The sequence below is a fragment of the Martes martes genome, assembly GCF_963455335.1.
Source record: "Martes martes genome assembly, chromosome: 14".
In the NCBI taxonomy this organism is placed as follows: Eukaryota; Metazoa; Chordata; class Mammalia; order Carnivora; family Mustelidae; genus Martes; species Martes martes.
This window is the reverse complement of record NC_137902.1, coordinates 15,004,845-15,028,647: the sequence shown is the minus strand read 5'-3', so window position 1 is coordinate 15,028,647 and position 23,803 is coordinate 15,004,845. Positions and strand designations below refer to the sequence as shown.

Sequence of the window (23,803 nt, the reverse complement as noted above, 5' to 3'; positions counted from 1 at the left end):
CACTCGCCTGTAACCTTTGCTAGAATGAAATTCTCTGGGGACCGTGTCATCTGTACCACAGTGTAAGTGTTCAGTAATGGAATGGATTGAAGAACATTTTGCTGGAGTACTGAAAAGGCGGAATTAATTTACCTTGGAAGGATCAGGAAAGTTTGAGAAGAGGATACTTGAGCTGGAACTTGAAGGAGGAGGTGAAATATTCTGGGTGGAGAATATAGTAAACAGAAGGAGAAACTATATCAGTAAAACAAGGGAGTGAAAATGAAGAAGGTTATAGCATTTCAAGCTTTTGCTCAAGGACACAGAGAGCTGGTAAGAGCATTGCTCCGACCTCTACAATGAAAGAAACAAGAGCTGGGAAAACTGCAAATCCATGACTTTTCTGGAAATCATTGCAGAATTGAGACTACAGGGTAAACAAATAGCCAAAAGTCTGAAGGGAAACAAGAGCTTTCCGGGAGACATGAGACAGGAACACTGGCTTACCTGCAGCAAAACGAACTGGAAACGTAGAAGACTTGAGCTGAGGTAGTTGATGGACTGCTGCTCTAGTTTGGACGGGCAGTAGAGTGCAGAGCTCTTAGGGGAGGGGGGTCACAGGGATTGGGGTCCCCCAAGGGCTCTTTCTAGAGTTTTTTCCCCATGCACCCCACCAGTTCCTCAAGGAAGAAAATGGAGAACATTTTAAGAATGCGTTTCCTGTGATGTAAGCTGGGGAAAGGGGAATAGCAGACACAGTGAACAGGGCTTCAGTCATGGGGCCAAAATGTTCATTCAAAGGGGCACTGCATTATTTGCCTTGCCAGGGTTCTGGCTCTGACCTAAACCACAGTGGAACTCAGAAATGGTCACTTAAAACATTATTTAATGGAGATATGAACTGTAAGATAAATATGTAATGAGTGAGGTGATAATTCTCTACGACACTTGTTTACTTTTGAGGAGTAACATGCTGACTTCAAAGAAAACACAATATATTATTTTTGTAACATGTATCAGTTTTACAGTGTGAAGGTAATGCATATTTGCATTCCGTGAAATGCAGTGTCTCTCACTCAAATTCTTTTTCAATGTAGTAGTGTAAGGAAGGTCAGTAGTTAATTTTTTTTTTTTCTTCAGCCTTAAAACAACCATTGTGATAGAAACTGGTGTTCTTCAGTGGGAGATAATTTATTTTAATAAAATAAAAATAGTGAAAGAAGTTTTTTTTTTCCTTTAAAGATTTTATTTATTTATTTGACAGAGAGAGAGAGATCACAAGTAGGCAGAGAGGGGTGGGGAGGAAGCAGGCTCCCTACTGGGCAGAGAGCCCGATGCGGGGCTCGATCCCAGGACCCTGAGATCATGACCTGAGCCAAAGGCAGAGGCTTTAACCCACTGAGCCACCCAGGCGCCCCAAAGAAGTTTTGATAAAATGTTGTGGCAGATACTTATGATGTATCTTGCTAATAACTCCCTTGGCTGTCATACTTTTACCAAAGCTGAAGGACAGTTTCCTGTCCTTTCCAGTGTTCCACATAAAGTAGGAGAATATTTGTTCTTCTTTCAGTTCCAGAGATACTTATTTCTGCCCAGTGCAACCAGGAAATATAAGATAGTTTATGCCAAAATGGGTCATCCTCAACCAATGAAGGGTGAGAGTTGATCCTACATTTCCCATTGTGTCCCAGTGCTTCCTGAGATGACTGCCCTCGGCAAGCACCCCCATCCTACCTGGGCATCTGCTACTGAGGTAATTCCAGCTAAGGCAGTTGCTCCTGAAAGTGGCTCTTGGTAACAGACCTTCATCAGGGGATCTTATGGTTAGAAGACTTGCCAGGGGCAGTAAGCACATGTAATGCTAACGGTAAGTGCAATAGTGGTTATCCTGGTGTGCTATAGTATAATTATTGAGAATATAACTGTGTTTGATAGACTGAAATATAGGCTGGAGGAGAAGTGCTGGTTTGTGTAGCAACTTTAGCACTTGAAAGTCTTGGCAGGGGGGATCATAACTATGACCGTGGACTTGGCCGGCTTTTGTTAACTGCCATAAAGCCTTAAAGAAAGAGACTTCCATCAACTCAGGGCATCCTATGATATCACATGGTCTTCATGACAGCATTTGATGAACCTTACCTTCGACAGCTAGAGAGCAGTGTATATTGAATTTATGCCTGGGATTTAATCACTAGTTCGGCTGGCTGCAAATGAAACTGAAAGATGAGCCGTGACAGGTCACCCATGCTAGAGTCACTGCCTGGTGAGAATGAGTGGGAGTTTGAGGCATACAGTGGGGACACTTCTAAGTATGACCTCAGAGTCTTGAATCCTAGATTCATTCCCTGGAAAACTCCTGGGTAGAAGTAGTAATCTTTTGTCATTTAATAGAGTAAGGTTACTTCCCTTTCCCTGGCAACAATGCAAAGATTTCACCTGATGTTTATGTTTCATAAGAAGATGTTTGTCCTTCTCCAGAGTGCACCCTGCCTCCATTTATTGTCTCCAGATCAGTAACAAGTGTCAGGTCTCAGTGTAGCATGATTGGGAAGACACAGTCTCTGCTGTAGATAGGTAAGAGATAGCTTGTCACTGAAAAAGTTGCAGGGCCTGAGCAATTTGCCGAGGCAGGAACCAGCCGTGGATATATGAGAGTTACCTTGAGGGTTTGGGATCAGGGACTGTGAAAACTAAGGCTGGAGAAGGGAGAATTTATTGATGATATCATATCACTCTCCTATGATCCAGGATTTCATGTCTTAGTGATACACCTGTAGTTGCTGATGGTTTTTTAAAACGTGAGCACGCTGATTGCCTGTAGTATATAGGTGGGGAGATGCTGGAACTGTCGAGGAAATTTTGAGCACTGGAGTCAGAAAACTCAGGAACCTGGATATGTTGGAATACACATATTACATAATATCAGATAGACCATTAATTGATTCTGTTTTCTTGGAGGTTTTCCAGAGCACTTTCTTCATTAAGACAATAAAGAGTACAGTTGTAAGGGGAACTCTGGAGTCTTTGAAACTCAGTGGTGGCTGTTGTCTGTAGGTCATGGTAGACAAGAGAAAATATTGCCTGTTAGCTGAGTTCCCTAGTGTCAGAGTAGTTATGTTAGGATGCCAGAATCGTAAAGGATGGTGGTTGTACCTAACTCTAAATTACCTTAACCGTTAGCAAGACCAGATGGCTAACAGGATGTGTTAGTTGGCAGGAATTTGTGGTAATGCCTAAGTGAGTTCTGAGGGATGAACTAATTTGGCAGCCAAGTAGATTATTGTTTGACTTAAATTACCAGGGGAAAAAAAAATCATGAACCAGTAAGCAGAAGGTTGATGTCAGCTGTCCCAGTGGAAAATTGTGAATCTTCCCTCTTAGGATTCCAATCTGAAACTCTGGTTCCCAGCACGCATCAAATAAAGTTAAAGAAGCATCTGTACCATCTCGTTGATATACACAAGAAATACTTCTCCCCTGTTTCTCTAATGGGACCTCAAAGGAACAAAGATACTTCTGAGGGGCTTTGGATAAGGTATATGAATTGTTATCAAGCACCAAAATATCATTAATTTATTTGCTTAAAAAATCTTTTCAATATTGCTACCATGTATCTTAGGAAGTTGTGTTAGTTCTTCTTAAGACACCATTGACAATTTTTATCAAGTGAAGAAAAAAAAACAAAAACATGTTTCTGGATTGGCCCTACATTAGACCTTTTCTAATCTACTACTATTTTTTTTTATTCTGTTATGTTAGTCCCCATACGGTGCATCATTAGTTTTTGTGCATGCAGCACTGGGTGTTATACACAAACAATGAATCATGGAACACCACATCAAAAACTAATCTACTTCCGATTACCAGAAAATATCTGAATTCCAACAAGTCAGTAAAGTGTTCTTATGTCTTGTACACAGTAAATGTGAAGGTCAAAGTATTTTGGTTGGGCAGAGGAAAACATTATTAGGTCAACGATTCTCAATGGGGATGGAATAATGTTCTCTAGAACTTTATGGATTTTCATAATTAATAATCTTGAAAATTAAGGGGTGCTCCTGGCATTTAGAGATGAAGAGTCATAGCCCCTTTGTAAAAATGGGAACTTATGGGGAGTAGGTAATAAATTGAATTTTGGTATAAATCTATTTAATTGATTATATTGGGTCTGCAGACTCACTCTGTAGTAATTTTCCCTGTCTCTAAGTGCATAATTGGAATGGGTATATGTCGCCTCTTGTGGAACTGCATATTAGCTTTTTGACCTGTGAGAAATGAGCTCTTAAGGTAGAAAGGGCCAAGTGGAAGAAGTCTCTGAAACTCCTTTCATTCACTCTGAACCCAATCAAGATAGTAAATCAGAAACTGGATATCTCATGCTAAGATAGATAACAGGCTGTTGAAATGGAGAAAATGAGGAAATACTATATTTCAAGTATGAGCTTGATCTTTGCATGGTTAAAATATGGACAAGATTATGATGAAATGCCACAGAAAATATATTTTCCATCTTGAAGCCCATCACATGTCAAGGCATTCATTCAGTTTTTGATATTTAAAAAGACTTTGGAAACTATATCATTTCATTGCTTTTAGGAAATAGATGACAGATTGGAAAAAGATACAGTAATATTAGAGCCAAAAGAGTTGGACTGTAGGCTTCTGGGAGCATTTTAAGAGTCCCATGTTGAAAAACAATTGGCAGCCCTCAAGTAAATCATTTTAATGTGTGATTTCTACCACAAAGATTTTGTACTGTAGTGCTACAAATTTAAAAAATATGTAGGATAGAAATAATATAACTTTAATCACTTTATTAATGAAATCCAATGCTGCTAATAAGTTGATACTACTAATAATATTTGGTTCTTAGTCTACTAAAAGGAGTCTCAGATATTTTCTAGACACATGGTGTACTCAAGGATGTGTATTGTACATAGCTGTGATGCAATTTTCTGAAATGATGAACACATTTTTGTTAAGTTCTAATCAGAATTGTATATGGTATATTTTCAAGTCACATGATTGCATTTCTAGAAAATTCAGTGTATGTTGTAAACATGCAAACGTACTCTGCATTTATACATAAAATGGAGGTAAGTTCTAGATTCAAATAATTATGAACAAAAAAACCTGTTCATGGTTCAAAAAGCCATGTTGTTCAAAAGTTACGTGGGTTTTGGATCAATTATTTTTTGTTGTTTTGTGGAGTTGCCTTGTGCACTCAGGATGTCTACTATCCTTGGCATCCTTTTTAGCCCTTTTAGTAAGTTCTGTTAGAAATACATAATTATTGGGGCACCTTGGTGGCTCAGTCAGTTAAGCATCTGTCTTTGGCCCAGGTCATGATCCCGGGGTCCTGGGTTCGAGTCCCATATCAGGCTCACTGCTCAGCAGGGAGTCTGCTTCTCCCTCTGTCTGCCACTCCCAGTGCTTGAGCCCACTCTCTCTGTCAAATAAATCAAAAAAATCTTTAAAAAAAAGAGAACTCCATAATTATGGAGATAACTAATTGTTACACTAAGATTTATCTCCACTGAGAACCAGTTACCTCATCAGTTTGTGTTTTTTTTTAGCCAAAGAACTTTGTTATTTCATTTGTTGCACATCAGATCTTAGAGCAATTTACTGACTACTTGAGAAGGTTGTATATATTGATAGTATTGTTAGGTATTATGTTGGTAGATTAATGAAAATTGATGGGTTGGTCCAGAATCATATTTTATTTTTTCCCACAATAAAATGAAGACTAAATTTCTCAAAAACATTTGAAATTACAAAATAGTTATATAAGATATGGGTCACTATTAATAAGCAGGATCTTTTAATTTAGTAAATTAATTCATAATTGAATATCCTTTTCTCTACCTTATAACCTTTTCACTGATCATGGCTTTTTCATAGCTACTTATGTTAGGCTCAAGATACTAGTTCTCAAAATTAGTGTGAAAAAGAAATCTTTAGAAATATAGTGACTTGAATTCTAGCTTGGGGACCCGAATTTTGCTTTATTACAAGTATTCTAGGTGACTGTGAAATAATAGTCCTTGATGTACTTTGGGAAATATTCCCATAGGAGGATAGTCTTCTGAGTACTTTTTCCTCCCCAGTTTACCTTTAGGCCAGCAATGTCTAAGATTATTACCCATTTTTCCATTTTTTTCCTATTTTGTTATATCTACTCTTTTTTTTTTTTTAAATGGGAAAGAGGAGGAGGAAGATATCAATGCCGTTTCCATTTCAAGAAGATCAAACTTGTGCCTTCTTTTCTAGACTAGTTTCTGGCACATAACAGGGACTTTGTAAAATAAATATCTTAGGATTTTTGTTTTTCCTGATTTCTCTTGTCACTTTTAAAAGTCTTCTGTATTGGGAATGAGGAAATACAGTACCTATTTCATCACTGCACCCTCATCTACATTAAGCTATTACACAAAAAATACAAAGGAATCATTTGCTGTACAACCTGCCTTTTTATACTGTATCAATTTGCATATCGATTATCAGCTTCATAAACAAGATTGGATAAACAGCTGGTGAATACAGTCTTCACATACTAATGCTAAATATTGCTTATGTTTTCTACCTCATTTTTGCCCACTGTAGTCACAAGTACAGATAGACCTAATGGTTTATTTGTGGATGAGCCAAGCAGCCTTAATACCTATGAAATAAGATATTTGAGGAACACCTATGCTTACTTTATTTCAGAAACATTTTGTCAGTGAGATACCATAAAGCCATAAATCTCAGCATATCAGTTGAGCAAACAGGTTGCTAATTCAGTTTAATCTTGCCCCATGTGAAAACAGATTTAATACTATCTACCTCCGATTCTCCAGGAAGGTGCTCTCCTGGTAAGAAGTCCAGGTTAAGTAAAAAATACTCCCGGTGTCAAGAATAATTTGGGTTCTTTTGGAATATGTCTTCCTGCATCTAAAACTTTTGGATTTTTAGGAACACACTTCCAAATCTGTTAGCTTTGCAATTAGTCTTTCTAAGCCCCAGAACTGCACTAGATAGTATTTCATTTAGTTATCAATTGTGAAAACTTTCTGAACACAGCTAGGCTGTTTTCTAGTTACTGTTAGTTAGGTTGGAGGTCATGTAATTGGGTTCTGACCAATAAACATTAAATAATGTCCATCATTCCAGGCCTGGTCCCTAAAAAGCTATATGCCACACATCCTCTTTGCCCCCATTCAGTAGTACAGTGAAGAGGAGGATGAGGACCTGAACGACTATGGAGCTCAAGAATATCTCAGTTCCGGAAGACTGCATGAAGCAAGATGTCTTCCCCAACTCCTCCTCTCTATACTGGACTGTGTTTTAAGTTACAATCAGACATTTATTGTGTAGAAGTACTGAGATTTCAGGTTTTTTTTTAAAATAGTAGTTAGCATACCCTTCCATGAGTAATTACTGTTCCTTTGGCACTTTGCTTGGCATCCTTAATTAAAGCAGTTTCATTTGAATTACCTTAAATGAAAGGTATTGATTAAGTGTGTCTTCTGGTATTAGTTTAGTGAATTGTCTGTGGGGTGTTTGGGTCAATTTGTTCTTTTATCCACATTCATCTCTTATAGCCTTTGCATACTTTTCATTTCTTTTATTAGAGCTATTCTCATTGGAGTCTGTCTCTTAGGAGACTAGCATAGTCCTTGATCTCCAGTTTGATTATTACATTGATATAAGACATAGCAGAGTTAAGTGGTTTTAATTCTAGATGGTCAGAATAATTCTAGATGGTGTGTAGGTTATACTAATTGTAAGTAATTGGAATTGGAAACAATTACAGAAAGAAACAGACTTAAATACCAAAGGAATAAAATGTACCTTAAACTTTCAATTTGTTTTGGTCATTCTATATTTATTATTAAAAATTATCTTAACATATCAGAGGATGAAATAAATAGTCTCCTAGTATATTCCAACATAACCCTCTGTGAAGAAATAAAGTACAGTAACTTTCAACATTTTAATGTAGAACATATATCTGGTGTATGTGTAGGTGTTTTATCAAAATATGGATGCATTTCAAATCATGTGCATTTTAAGATGAATTACCGCTATATACTGCTGTGCCAGTTTGATTCATTTCTGGTGGCCTCAGTGCAGCACTCGTACTTCTAGGAAAAAAGATAGATGATTGAAAATATTCCAGTGTAATCTGTTTCTCAAATAATTGTCTTTTGGTCTTGCTTTGACATTTGCAGGTACAAATATAATGTCCTCTATTTTTTATGTTTTTACTCTTCTTCATCTGTGTCATTACTGTCGTCATACTTAACATATATTGAACTCCGCCAAATGCCCATCTCTGGGCCACGTACTTTGTATTTAATTCCTACAATAATTTTGTAAAGTAGGTAGTATTATTATCCCTGTTTTACTCTTAAGGGCATGGTAACTTAAAAAAGTTAATTTGTCCAAGGTCCCAATTTAATTACTGTTAGAGTAGAACTTCCATCTAGGTTTCTCTAACTAAAATAACAGTGTTCTTTACTTAGTGTATACCCATCATTTTTAAAAATTTTTAAAAGATTTAATTATTTATTTTTGAGTGAGAAAGCATGGATATGCATGCACACAGGATCTGGGAGCAGGTGCAGAGGGAGAGTATCTCAAGCAGATGCCCTGCTGAGCCTGGAGCCTGGCCTGGGTCTTGATCCCATGACCCTGAGATCACGACCTGAGCGGAAATCAAGAGTTGGTTGCTTAATTCACTGAGCCACCCTGGCACCCCCCCATCATTTCCTTATTAAGGTTAATTGGCAAAAGAGAATTGAGGCACTATTTCTGGATTTGTTGAAAAATATATGAATAGTATTTGTGAGCTATTAAATCACAGTTTTAATATAAAATATTTAGTAATTAATTAAAATTAAGTATTGTTTAGATAACCAAATTATTAATACTGTTTTTTCCCTAGGGAAAGAATTATATAATGTAGAGATTGATTTTATTCTTCAGAGACTTGTGCTCTAACTATACTAAGTTTCAGATTAATCACTCTTCAGTTTACATTTTTTAATGTGAAATACTTTCTAATTTATCAGTAATTTCAATTTTTATTTAATCCATTATTTTTAGCTCTTTTTTCCCCTTAATTTTAAAGACATTGAATTGGTATTTTTTTAATCTTTTCATTGACTTATTTTGTCAATGTGGATATTTTTTGATGGACTTTAGTTTTTTTTTTAAAGATCTTATTTTATCTAGCTAGCTAGCTAGCTAGCTACCTATCTACCTATTCTATTTATTTGTCAGAGACAGAGAGAGAGAGCACACACAAGCAGGGGAATGGCAGGCAGAGGGAGTTAGCAGGCTCCCTGTTGAGCAAGGAGCCTGATGCAGGGCTTGATCCCAGGACCCTGGGATCATGACCTGAGCGAAAGGCAGGCACTTAACTGACTGAGCCACCCAGGCGTCCGTAATGAATTTTAGTTTTTAGGGCAGGTTTTGGTTCACAACAGTATTGAACAGAGGTACAAACATTTCCCATATACCCCTTACGTAACGCATAGCTTTCTCCATTATCAATACCTTTTACCAGGCTGGTACGTTTATTATAATTTATGAATGTACGTTGACACATCATTAAAACCCAAAGTCCCAGAGTGCCTGGGTGGCTCAGTCCTTTGAGCATCTGACTCTTGCTCTTGGCTCAGGCTATGGTCTCAGGTCTTGGGATCAAGCCCCGCATTGGTCTCTGCTCAGTTTGGAGTCTGCTTGTCCCTCCCCTTCTGCTCCTCCCCACCTCCCACATACACTTTCTCTCAAATAAAACAAAATAAAATGACCCAAATCCAAGTTGACATTAGGGTTCACTCTTGGTCTTGTATATCCTGTAGGGTTTGGCAAATGTATAAATGACTTGTACCCACCAGTATAGTATCAAACAGAGTAGTTTCAATGCCCTGAAAATTCCCTGTGCCTCTACTATTCATTTGTCTCCCCTAACTCCTTGCAAGCACTAATCTTTTATCGTTTCCATGGTTTTGCTTTTTACAGAATGTTATGTGGTTGAACTCATACAATATGTAGACTTCTCAGATTGGTTTCTTTCACTTAATAATAGACATTAAAGTTTCCTCCATGTATTTTCATGGCTTAATAGCTCATTTCTTTTTAATGCTGAATAGTGTTTCATTGTCAGGATGTGCCATAGTTTATTTGTTCACTCATCTACTGAAGGACATCTTGATTGCTTCCAAATTTTAGCAGATATGAATAAAGTCATGGTAATTATTTATTTTCACTTTTCTCTGTGGACATAAATGTTAACCTTCTTTGGGTCAATACTAAGGAGAACAAGTGCTGGATCAAATGTTGTCAGTATGTTTAATTTTGTAAGAAACTGCGAGAATGTCTTTGAATGTGGCTGTACCACTTTGCATTCCCATCAGCAATGACTGAGGGTTCCTGTTGCTCCACATTCCACTACTTATGAGCATCTGGTGTTAGCATTCTGGATTTTGCCTGTTCAAAATTGTGTGTAGTCATTACACACACAAGTCGATACACACAGTGTGTGTATCTTGTTGTTTTACTTTGAGTGTCCCTATGACATATGACATACAGCATCTTTTTGTGTGCTTATTTGCTATGTCTTACTTGTGTATATTGTGTATATTCTTTGGTGTGGGGTCTTTGGCTCATGTTTTAATTAGGTTGTTTGTTTTCTTATTATTGAATTTTAACAGTTCTTCATGTATTTTAGATAAAGTCCTTTATCAGATAAATCTTTTGCAAATATTTTCTTCTAGTCTGAGGCTATATTGTGTTGTGTTGTGTTTCTCACGCAACAACTTTTGATATTCATCTAAGCTGTTGCTTCCAGGTAGCTGTAATTGGATCCTTTCAATGATGTAGAGTATTTCGTTGCACAATTATACCACACTTCATTTATTCATTCTCCTGTGTCTTATTTGATAATCTTAGTTTTGGTTTTGTTTTTCATGAAAACTAATGTGCTTATTATTCTTCACATGTATATCTCCTGGTTCACAACTGTGTGCATTTTTGCCAGGCATGTATTTGGTATCCATATTTTCAATTTCAGAGGATTAACTGTTTTGTAAAATTATTACATCAAATTATATCCTTTATGGGGCTGTATAAGTTTTCTTAATGTCTATGCACTTGACAATACTTGGTATTAAAAGATATTTTAGTTTTAAGGATTCTGATATTGCATGTTGTATTTGGATTTTCTTAAGAATTAAAGTTCTTGGGCGCCTGGGTGGCTCAGTGGGTTAAAGCCTCTGCCTTCAGCTCAGGTTGTGATCCCAGGGTCCTGGGATCGAGCCACACATAGGGCTCTCTGCTTGGCAGAGAGCCTGCTTCACTTCCTCTCTCTCTGCCTACCTCTGCCTACCTACTTCTGATCTCTCTCAAATGAATAAAATCTTTAAAAAAAAAAGAATAAAATCTTAAAAAAAAAAGAATTTAAGTTCTCGAAGATTTATGTGTTTAATCTTTAAGAGACCAATTTTTCTCTTTTATGAAATTGTCCTCTTTCAAATGTCTTGTGTTTTTTTTTTCCTCCTGGATTCTTAATCATATTTAATAATTTTTATACATTCTGGGTGCATGTCTTTTGTTGGTGATATGTGTGGTAAATACCACTATGTGGTTTGGATTTTCATTGTTTTCTGTGTCTTTCATGAAGACACATTCTTAATTTTAATATAATCTGAAACATCAATCTTTTCCATATGGTTAGTGATTTTTGGGGGGATTCTGTTTAAAACTTCCCTGTCTTCTCCATTATTAGGTAATATCCCGATTGTGGCCAAATGGCCCTAGATTATGTGGAAACGTCTTAATTATTTCTTTACAATAAGATATAAACTATTCAATTCTTTAAAAGAATATAAACTATTCAGATTTTTAATTTTTCTTATGTTTATTTTATTCTTTGGTTTTTAAACAAAAATTGTTGGTACGCTTAATTCTTCTTATAATTATTCTTCTCATTTATCATGTCAGGAATTTTAGAAAGTTCAGCCAGTGCTCTTCAAATGTTTCTTGTTCTCTGTTTCCTCTGTCTTCTGCTTTGGGACTCTAGTAACACCATATCTTTTATGTCTCTTTCATATTTTTCCCCTGTCTCCTGACCCATTTTTCAGTTCACTTTTCTACTGTGTCCAATTTGTTATTAATCTCATTCATTCAGTTTGTAATTTTGGTCACTGCATTTTCATTTCATTGTTTTTATAGTTCCCACTTTTTCAGATTAAATTCTTATTTATTCTTATTATTATTCTTATTATTATTATAATAATAATTATTATTATTATTATTAATTCTTCTTATCTATTGCAGTTTCTAATTGTCTTTTATTGTTTCTATTTTTTAAGGCAAATTTCTCTTACATTATAATAAAGATCATTATTTTAAGACCTGTGTCTTTTCCCTGATAATATCTGGATTGCCATAGCCCTGTTTCTGGTAGCTCCTGTTCTTGTTTTCTTACCTATTTCCATGTCTGGTTATTTTTCATTTTGTCCTCAATACCATATTTATAAAATCTAATTATAGATTGAGACCTTGTATGAAATCTTTTCCAAAGAGAATGTAATCCTGCGGTGTGCACGAGAACAGTAGAACCTTAATCAGTTTTTGAGATAAGTGTCCTTCAAAGTAGATCTGCAGGCTCTGGAAGGCTTCACTAGGCTCTAATTACCAAGATTACTCTTTAGGATTTAGCTCACCAAACTTTGGTGGGCCTGGACTCTAATCCATTTTCTTGTGACATATTGTCCTCATCCATAATTAGAGACAAGAGAATCCCTAAGATGATCCGGGGGGTCCATCCTTTTCTGCATCTGGGCCTGGTAATTTTTCACTCTTAATCTTCAGCCTTTTAAGCTGAAAAGTAAACTCTGCCTTTTTTAGTTGTCTGTAACTTACCTGGTTAGTTCTGCTTATCATTAGTAGTCTCTGAAATCCATAAACAGGCTTATAATTTTAAAACCTGTGCCTACCTCCTGTACTGTTTGAGGGTTTACCTTACCTTTGTTTCTGATTTTTTTAAGTTAAATTGCCTTAGAAATATGTTATTAATATTGATACTGTGCTACTCCCTAATATCCTATTTTTCCTCATATTATATAACATTTTAATGGGTATTTTTAGAGGAAAAAACAATACAAAAACAAGTGTGTTTTATCTTGTGTGTACTTTTTATAATTTCTTGTGAAAATGCAAATTTATTATCAGATTCCCAGCTGTTTTAAATTGTCTGTCATGATATTTCAAAATTAAAGCAATTAGATGTCCAGCCCCCTTTTTTTTGTTTCTGAGTAGAAAAAGTATATCTCATGATAAGATGTATATGTATGTATATTTAAATATTTAATTAATAGGGACAAGACAAAATGCTATATTTTAGCTCTTAGAATGTGGAATTATTTTACATTTTGCTTTTTACAGTTATATTTTTAATGCAATGTGATAATTCACAAAAGTGATAGTCATTATTTAGGTGATATTTGCCCTTTCAAAGTCCCTAATAAATATTTCAATCTAAATCTGTTTTCTTAAAAGGTATGGCTATTTGCTTAGTTTGCTTATTGGAACAAGAGGATGATTATCCCTTTGCTTTAGACACAGAATACTTTGATGTTATGTTTTTAATTAAACCATTCAGAAGGTTTCTGAAGACTTTTAATGTTTGTATCTAATCCTTATACAGAAATATTCTGAAGTTAAAAATATTACTTAACCTACATATTAGAAATATTAGTGTAATTTATATTCAGTATTAATATGTTTAAAGAATTATTTATATCCATACTTTCCCTTCACATTATTTGACCTTCTATAATCTGAGTTTGAACTTCATCAAATAATTTAATTTTTCAAATTGTTTATTATGTGAATTATATTAGTATATGTTCATATCTCAAATAAACATATTGAAATATTTTATGGTAAGAAATTTTATGTATAACAAAATATTATGGTGGACAGACTTAAGATGACTATCAATTATCTCTGCCTCCTGGAATTCACACTATTATATAGTGTGGGCAGGATTTTTGACTTCTAAACCAGAATATATGGCAAGGATAATGGTATATCACTTCTATAATTATGGCATGTCACTTCCATACATATGCTTTAAGTATGTCCTTTTTTTAAAGAAGATTTTATTTGTTTATTTGAGAGAAAGAGAGCACCTAGAGGGAAAGTGAGAGGGAGAAGCCGACTTCCTGCAGAACAGACAGCCCAATGTGGGGCTCTGTCCCAGGATGCTGAGATCATGACCTGAACCAAAGGCAGGCTCTTAACCAACTGAGCCACCAGGCACCCCTTTAAGTCTGTGTCAGGCTGGAAGTTTTGCTCTAGAGAGTTTCTCCCTTTCTCTCTCACTTTGAAGAAGTAAATGGAGCTGAAGGCATCTTCTGGGAAGTGAGAGCAGACTTTAGCCATAATAAATGAGAAACCAAGGTCTTTAGTTCTGTAGCCATAAAAAATAAATTCTGCCAGCAATCTGAGGGCGCTTAGAAGCAGCCCACCCCATCTAACCTCTAAGGGCAGCCCAACCCCAGCTGACACCTTGATTGCAACTATGTAGCAGATCCCACCTCCAGCCAGTGCCTTGATTGTATCCTAACTCATCTCAGAATCTGAGAACCCAACTTTGCTCTATGTGCAGACTCCAGACCCACAAAAAAACTGTGAGATAATAAATATTTGTTGATTAAAGTTACTAAGCTTTTGTGATTTGTTACTTAGCAATAGAGAACTACTGCAAATATATCCAATTAATCTTTTATTTACTTGAATTATATATTTGTGTATTAAATATACAATACACACCTTATGTGCTTTTAGGGTTTTCAAACCAAGAAGGGCATCTCAATCTTTCATAGAAAAAATATACTTTCCTGAATGGGCAAAATAATTTTAACAATGCAATTAAGGCTTTTCTAAAAACAGACTATTTAAAAAGAAATTTTACTTTTGTATTACTTAACACAATGGTTTGTTACAGAACAAAACATAACTTAGGGGCACCTGAGGGTGGCTGAGTTGGTTAAGCGTCCCACTATTGATTTCAGCTCAAGTCATGACCTCAGGGTGATGGAATCAAGCCCTGTGTTGGGCTACATGCTCAGCAGAGAGACTGCTTGTCTCTCTCCCTCTGCTCCTTCTCTTGCTTGTGCTCTTTCTCTTTCTCTCTCTCAAAATAAATTTAAAATAAATAAATAAATAAATAAAATCCTTAAAAAAAAGTGAAATGTATCTTAAAACATTTTTTCTTAATCAGAATACTTCACATTCATGTATGTAAAATTTTAGTAAGAAAGAATTTAGAATTTTCTTCTTAATATTGCTCTCCTTTTGTTGAAAATAATTGTGAGGTACTCCATTCTGATATTTTAATTTCATTTATGTATAAAGTCTATAATGAAATTGACAGGTTTTAATAATCTTGATTTCCATTCACATTATTATGTAGGTTACATGAAAATCTATAATGGCTGTGCTAAACATTTCAATATAACAGCTGATTATATTTGTAACAGATTTGCATAAATGGTTATATTAATTAATTTTGACATGTGGGAAATGAGATGGGAGGATAGCACAACACTAGGTGTAAGTGATACATTTATATATATTTTTAAAATTTTTACACATATACATTCATATGTTTATTTGAGATTTCATTCATTTCATCCCTTGTTTTTTTGTTTGTTTGTTTGTTTTTCATTTCATCCCTTATAATGAATATATTTTTCCATGAGTGGTAACTCTGCTATTAGAATGCAAAATCTTGGATTTTGATGAGAGATATGACAAGTAGACCTGATTTCTTTTTCTTTTGTCTTTTTTGAATGAATTAGACATGAGAAAAAATTTGTCTTATAGGATATTCATGTTTTTAAAAAAATTTATTTATTATTATTATTTTTTATAAACATATAATGTATTTTTATCCCCAGGGGTACAGGTCTGTGAATTGGCAGGTTTACACACTTCACAGCACTCACCATAGCACATACCCTCCCCAATGTCCATAACCCCACCGCCCTCTCCTGACCCCCCTCCCCCCAGCAACCCTCAGTTTGTTTTGTGAGATTAAGAGTCACTTATGGTTTGTCTCCCTCCCGATCCCATCTTGTTTCATTTATTCTTCTCCTACCACCAACCCCCCATGTTGCATCTCCACTTCCTCATATCAGGGAGATCATATGATAGTTGTCTTTCTCTGATTGACTTATTTCACTAAGCATGATACCCTCTAGTTCCATCCACGTCGTCCGCAAATGGCAAGATTTCATTTCTTTTGATGGCTGCATAGTATTCCATTGTGTATATATACCACATCTTCTTTATCCATTCATCTGTTGATGGACATCTAGGTTCTTTCCATAGTTTGGCTATGTAGACATTGCTACTATAAACATTCGGGTGCACGTACCCCTTTGGATTACTATGTTTGTATCTTTAGGGTAAATACCTAGTAGTGCAATTGGTGGGTCATAGGGTAGCTCTGTTTTCAACTTTTTGAGGAACATCCATGCTGTTTTCCAGAGTGGTTGCACCAGCTTGCATTCCCACCAACAGTGTAGGAGGGTTCCCCTTTTTCCACATCCTCGCCAGCATCTGTCATTTCCTGACTTGTTAATTTTAGCCATTCTGACTGGTGTGAGGTGATATCTCATTGTGGTTTTGATTTGTATTTCCCTGATGCCGAGTGATGTGGAGCACTTTTTCATGTGTCTGTTGGCCATCTGGATGTCTTCTTTGCAGAAATGTCTGTTTATGTCTTCTGCCCATTTCTTGATTGGATTATTTGTTCTTTGGGTGTTGAGTTTGCTAAGTTCTTCATAGATTTTGGATACTAGCCCTTTATCTGATATGTCGTTTGCAAATATCTTCTCCCATTCTGTCAATTGTCTTTTGGTTTTGTTAACTGTTTCCTTTGCTGTGCAAAAGATTTGATCTTGATGAAATCCCAATAGTTCATTTTGCCCTTGCTTCCGTTGCCTTTGGCGATGTTCCTAGGAAGAAGTTGCTGCAGCTGAGGTCGAAGAGGTTGCTGCCTATGTTCTCCTCAAGGATTTTGATGGATTCCTTTCTCACATTGAGGTCCTTCATCCATTTTGAGTCTATTTTCGTGTGTGGTGTAAGGAAATAGTACAATTTCATTTTTCTGCATGTGGCTGTCCAATTTTCCCAACACCATTTATTGAAGAGGCTGTCTTTTTTCCATTGGACATTCTTTCCTGCTTTTTCGAAAATTAGTTGACCGTAGAGTTGAGGGTCTACTTCTGGGCTCTCTATTCTGTTCCATTGATCTATGTGTCTGTTTTTGTGCCAGTACCATGCTGTCTTGATGATGACAGCTTTGTAATAGAGCTTGAAGTCTGGAATTGTGATGCCACCAGCTTTGGCTTTCTTTTTCAATATTCCTTTGGCTATTCGAGGTCTTTTCTGGTTCCATATAAATTTTAGGATTATTTCTTCCATTTCTTTGAAAAATGGGTGGGATTTTGATAGGGATTGCATTAAATGTGTAGATTGCTTTAGGTAGCATAGACATTTTCACAATATTTGTTCTTCCAATCCAGGAGCCTGGGACATTTTTCCATTTCTTCGTGTCTTCCTCCATTTCTTTCAGGAGTACTTTATAGTTTTCTGAGTATAGATTGTTAGCTTCTTTGGTTAGGTTTATTCCTAGGTATCTTATAGTTTTGGGTGCAATTGTAAATGGGATTGACTCCTTAATTTCTCTTTCTTCTGTCTTGTTGTTGGTGTAGAGAAATGCAACTGATTTCTATGCATTGATTTTATATCCTGACACTTTACTAAATTCCTGTACAAGTTCTAGCAGTTTTGGAGTGGAGTCTTTTGGGTTTTCCACATAGAGTATCATATCATCTGCGAAGAGTGCTAGTTTGACTTTTTCTTTTCTGATTTGGATGCCTTTAATTTCTTTTTGTTGTCTGATTGCTGAGGCTAGGACTTCTAGTACTATGTTGAATAGCAGTGGTGATAATGGACATCCCTGCTGTGTTCCTGACCTTAGCGGAAAAGCTTTCAGTTTTTCTCCATTGAGAATGATATTTGCGGTGGGTTTTTCATAGATGGCTTTGATAATATTGAGGTATGTGCCCTCTATCGCTACACTTTGAAGAGTTTTGATCAGGAAGGGATGCTACTTTGTCAAATGCTTTTTCAGCATCTAATAAAAAAAACTAGCAACTCATGGCTGGTAAATGCATTCAGAATGTAACCTGATTATTTAGCCTATTAGTCTCAACTCTTTGACCTTTTATTAAAAAATATATATTAAAATTATTCCTGTGTTCTGGTTAACTCTATTAAAACTAAAGACATTTTGGAAGATCTTACTCATCTTTTAAATTTTTAAATATACTTTAAATATTAAGTCACTTTATTCAGTTAGCCTGGTGTGTTTTATTGTATAATAATTTATTTTGGAGGGTGTTCCAGTGAAAAAACATTATGTGAAATCAAGCTGTATCAGTGTTAGGTGCTAACTCTCATTTTAATTGACTTCTGGAAGCAGATATAAAAATGTGAACTTTAGAAATTTTTAGAACATTTATGATCTTCTCCCACTGCTATAATTAAGCATAATTTTGAAGAATTTAATTTAATTTAGAATTCATGATTTGGAATGCTCTTATGTTCTGTTTTTTTATAATCTTACATAAATTCAGAGTTTGAGCTACTGAATTTAGAGTTGGACAATTCAGAAAAAAACTTTTCTTTATTACATAATTGGGGAGATCTTTTTGAAAATATAGATTCATGTGTAGAAACTGGGAAAAATATATTGATTTCAAAGAATACCAGAAGTAAGAAAATGATGTAGATTTGTAAATTCCACAAACTTTCTTCCTTCTCCTTAAAGTGTCTCTATATCTTTATCAAGACTTTCAATTTCTTCTCCTATTATTTAGGAAGAATATGTATCCCCAGACTCCTAGTCTTATCCCATCTGCTTTGTGACATTCCCTTTTATCATCTTGTGTGTGCGTGACTATTTGTCTTCCCTGTTTCTTTTCTCTACTCATGCTCAAATATTGGCTTTCTTTGTTAATTATTTTAAAGTTTTGCTTTTAAAACTTTGATTAATGATATAGTTTTTAAGATGTTTTAATGTAGAGTTTACTGTTTTTCTTGAAGAAAAATATGGAGTTTTGAATTTTGTTGCTCAGTAGTAAATGAGGTTTTTTCCCTAGTTATAGGTTTATTATTCCCTTTAATTCTGTCATTTTAATTTATTTTTAATTTTTTATTGTGTTATGTTAGTCACCATACAGTACATCATTAGTTTTTGACGTAGTGTTCCATGATTCATTGTTTGTGTTTTTATTTCTACAGATGTGACTCTGAAAATCGCTATGTTGGTAATCCACTTAGAGGAACATGTTATTGTAAGTACTTTTACTTTTTCACTTTAAATAATTAGTATTTTTAGTTTTAGGTGATTTTGCAGATTATAAAATTCATCTTGCATGCTGATGTTGTCATTAGTATGTTACCATTTCTATTTCTTAAATCTTATAATACAATTCCATATATGTTGCTAAGAAAGGCAGTCTTTTTGCTATATTTTAAAGATTATATTTGGTGCATTTTTTTCTACTCTTGAAGAGTGACATAGCAGTAGATCTTATTCTGGACATGGAAACAAAAATGGGATTTGAGTAATCTCAACTGAATTTAATGTGGTCTTTTCATTTTGATTAAATTTTGAACGAACAGAATTTTGTGATAGATTTTTGCAGGGGGCAGTTTTGGTCATCACTAAAAAGCAGTGTTGAATTTTTACTATAAGATACTTTCACTGGGTAGTGATCATATGTGAGATGTATGATAAACCTTTTAAGAAAGAATTTTTCAAATGGTTATACCGTTTTACATTCCCAACAGGAGTATATGAGTTTCAGTTCCTCAAGTCTCTAAATATTTCATATGGTTAGTCTTTTTAATTTTAGCTGTTCTAGTAGGTGTGTAATGGTATCTAATTCTCATTTATATTTTTCTAATGAGTAATGATGTTAAACATTTGTTGTGATTATTTGTGATAATTGTGATTATTTGATATATATAATTTAATGAAGTGTGTTTAAATCTATTTTCCACTTTTAAAAATTGAATTGTTTTCATTATTGAATTTTTAGAGTACTTTATGTATTCCAGATACGAATATTTTATGTGACATATAATTTGCAATTTTTTTTTTTTTTTGTGGCTTGTCTTTTCACCCTAGTAGGAGTATTTTTTTTTTTTTTGGAAGAGGAATTTTAATTAAAATGAAGTTCAACTTATCAATTTGTTCTTCTGAGAAATCTTATCCTAACCTAAGATCACAAAAATTCCCATTTTCTTTTAGAAGTTTTCTATTTTTATGTTTTCTGTTTAAGAATACTGTACATTTTGAGTTAATATTTGTATATATTTCAAGAGATGGATCAATTTTTTTCTCCATATGGATATCCAACTGTTCTAGCACAGTTTGTTCAAAGACTTTCTTTTATTATTATTTTTTTAAAGATTTTATTTATTTGAGAGAGAGAGAGTGAGAGAGAGCATGAGAGGAGAGAACGTCAGAGGAAGAAGCAGACTTTCCATGGAGCTGGGAGCCTGATGCAGGACTCTATCCCAGGATTCCAGGATCATGACATGAGCCAAAAGCAGTTGCTTAACCAACTGAACCACACAGGCACCCAAAGACTTTCTTTTAAACAATGAAATGCTTTTGGACCTTTGTGGAAAGTCTGTTGCCTGTGTATGAGTATAAGGGTGTAAAGGCTGGGGGCACCTGGGTGGCTCAGTCAGCTAAGTGCCTAATTCTTGGTTTAGGCTTAGGTCATGATCTCATGGTCATGAGCCTGTAACAAGCTCTTTGCTCAGTGTGGAGTCTGCTTGTCCCTCCCCCACCATCCTCTACCTGTTTTTCTCTCTCTCAAATAAATAAACAAAATCTTAAAAAAAAAAAAGTGTAAAGGCTATTTCTGGAATCCCTGTTGTGTTTTATTAATTAATTTGCCTACTTTTATACCAAAATAGCACTGTTACAACTACTATAGTTTCATAATAAATATTGAAATCATGTAGCACTTATTCTCCAATTTCATTCTTTTTCAATCTTTTGGCTTTGAGTTCCATTTCTTTTATGTTTGCATATGAATTTTAGAATACACATGTCAGTTTTTACCAAAACACATGCTTGGATTTGGATTGAGATTGTGTTTAATTTACAGATCAATTTGGGGGGAATTGATAGTTTAACCATAGTGAGTCTTCTGACCCATGAACATATATCTCTTTTTTGATCTTAATTATTTTAAAATTTATTCTCAACAATATTTGGTATTTTTCGCTATGCGGGTCTTTCACAGTTTTTTTCAGCTTTATCACTATGTATTTTATATTTCTGATGCTGTTGTAAAGAGTATTTTTTAATATTTAATTTTTAATTGTGTCTGGATAGTAAAAATACAATTGATTTTTATGTTGTTTTTTTATCTTTAAGCCTTGTTGAGCTTAGTTATTGTAGTACATTGTTTTTTTTTTTTGTAGATTCCATTATATTTTTGATGTGGACAACAATGTGTTTTGCAATTAATGGAATTGTTTTTTTTTCCTTTCTTCTAAGGATGCCTTTTATTTCTTTTTCTTGCCTTATTGCATTGGCTACTACCTCTGGTGCCATGTGAAAAGCTGTGATGAGCATGGCAACATTCTAGTGTTGTTGATTTTGGATGGAAAACATTCAGTCTTTCACTATTAAGTATGATGTAGGTTTTTCCTAGATGCCTTTATCAGGTTGAAGAAATTCTCTTCTAGTCCTTCTAGAATGGGTGTTTGTATATGTCATATAGTTTTTCTGGATCAATTGCGATGATCACAAGTTGTTTCTATTTTACTTTGCTAGTATAGCAATTTTAGTTTTTAAAAGTAATGAATGCTACAACATATGGATATACCACTTTTTTGTTGTTTATCAGTAGATGAACACTGAGAGTATTTCTAGCCTTTGGCTGTTATGAAAAAATGCTGATATGAACATTCATATGGACTTTGTATAGACATGTAATTCCATTTCTCTTGGGTAGATTCCTAGAAGTGGAATTACTGGGTCATATGATAAACTTATTTTTAACTTTTTAAGTAACTGCCAAAAGATTTTACAATATGTTTGCACCATTTTACATTCCTACTAGAAATTTATAGATGCTTCAGTAATTCTACATCCTCACCAAAACTTAATATTGTCTGTCTTTTTGATTATAGCTATTCTAGAGTATTTGTAGTAGTAGTTTGTGGTTTTAATTTATGTTTTTCTTATGACTGATAATGTTGAGCTCGATTTCATGTGTCCATGTCCTGCACATGTTTTGTTAGATATGTAAAATACAAAATTTCTGGATACCTTTGTTGCTATTTAAATAATGTCTTTTAAGGGGCGCCTGGGTGGCTCAGTTGGTTAGGCGACTGCCTTCAGCTCAGGTCATGATCCCAGAGTCCTGGGATCGAGTCCCACATCGGGCTCCCTGCTCCACGGGGAGTCTGCTTCTCCCTCTGACTTTCTCCTCTCTCGTGCTCTCTCTCACTGTCTCTCTCTCAAATAAATAAATAAAATCTTTAAAAAAAGAAAAAAAATAATGTCTTTTAAAATTACATTTTTTACTTACATTTCATATATAAAAATTAAATTCATTTTAGTACATTAATCTGATATTTATATGCCTTAATGGATTCTCTTATTAGTTCTAATTATTTATTTATATATTTGGTTTTTAAATACAATTAATTATATTACACATATATAAAACAGTTTTATTCTCTTCTATCCAGTTCTTTTGTTGGTAGTTTTTTTGATTGCAGATTCAATTTTTTTTTTCCTAGTAATCACTCTGCTCAAATTTCTTATTTCTCCCTGATTCAGTTTTGGAAGGTTAGTAATTTATGTCTTCTAGGTTGTCCAATTTGTTGGTATATAATTTTTCATAATATTCATAATTCTTTGTATTTCTGTGGCATTGGTTATTATTTCTCCTCTTTCATTTCTGACTTTATTTATGAGCCGTCTTTTTCTTGATGAATCTTGCTAAAGGTTTATTCATTTTGTTTATCCATTCAGAGAACTATCTCATGATTTCACTCATCTTTTCTGTTTTTCTTTTAGTCTTTATTTCATTTTTTTCTGGTCTAATCTTTTTATTTCCTTCCTTCTTCTGGCTTTAGCTTTGTTTGTTCTTTTTCTAGCTCCTTTGGTGTAAGGTTACATTGCTTATCTAAGATTTTTCTTGCTTCTTGAGGTAGGCTTGTATTTCTGTAAACTTCCCTCTTAGAACTGCTTTTGTTGCATCCCAAGGTTTTGGACCATTGTGTTTTCATTTTCATTTGTCTCCATGTATTTTTTTATTTACTTGTTGATTTCTTGCTTGATCCCTTCATTGTTTAGTAGCATGTTTGTTTGGTCTCCATGTATTTCTGTTCTTTCCAGAATTTTTCTTGTAATTAATTGTGAGTTTCATACCCTTGTGTTTGGAAAGATGCATGATATTATTTCAGTCTTTTTGAATTTATTGAGACTTGTTTTGTGGTCTAACGTGATCTATTCTGGATAATATTCCATGTACACTTGAAAATAATGTGTAGTCTACTGTTGTAAGATGGAATGTTCTGAATGTATCTGCTAGGTTGATCTGGTCTAACAAATCATTCAAAGCCACTGTTTTCTTATTGATTTTTTTTTTTTTGTCTGGATGTTCCATCCATTGATGTAAGTGGGGTGTTACAGTCCTATACTACTATA

General features: G+C 34.6%; 1 protein-coding gene across 1 annotated transcript in view; it reads left to right on the top strand.

The window, feature by feature from the left end:
- Positions 1–23,803, top strand: part of ATRNL1 (attractin like 1) — a gene marked incomplete at its 5' end in the record, with an annotated part of 807,401 nt that overhangs the window by 229,520 nt on the left and 554,078 nt on the right. The window contains one exon of the mRNA XM_080822490.1: positions 19,357–19,409. Coding sequence (XP_080678616.1) covers positions 19,357–19,409 — 53 coding nt within the window. The remainder of the gene's footprint in view (positions 1–19,356; positions 19,410–23,803) is intronic.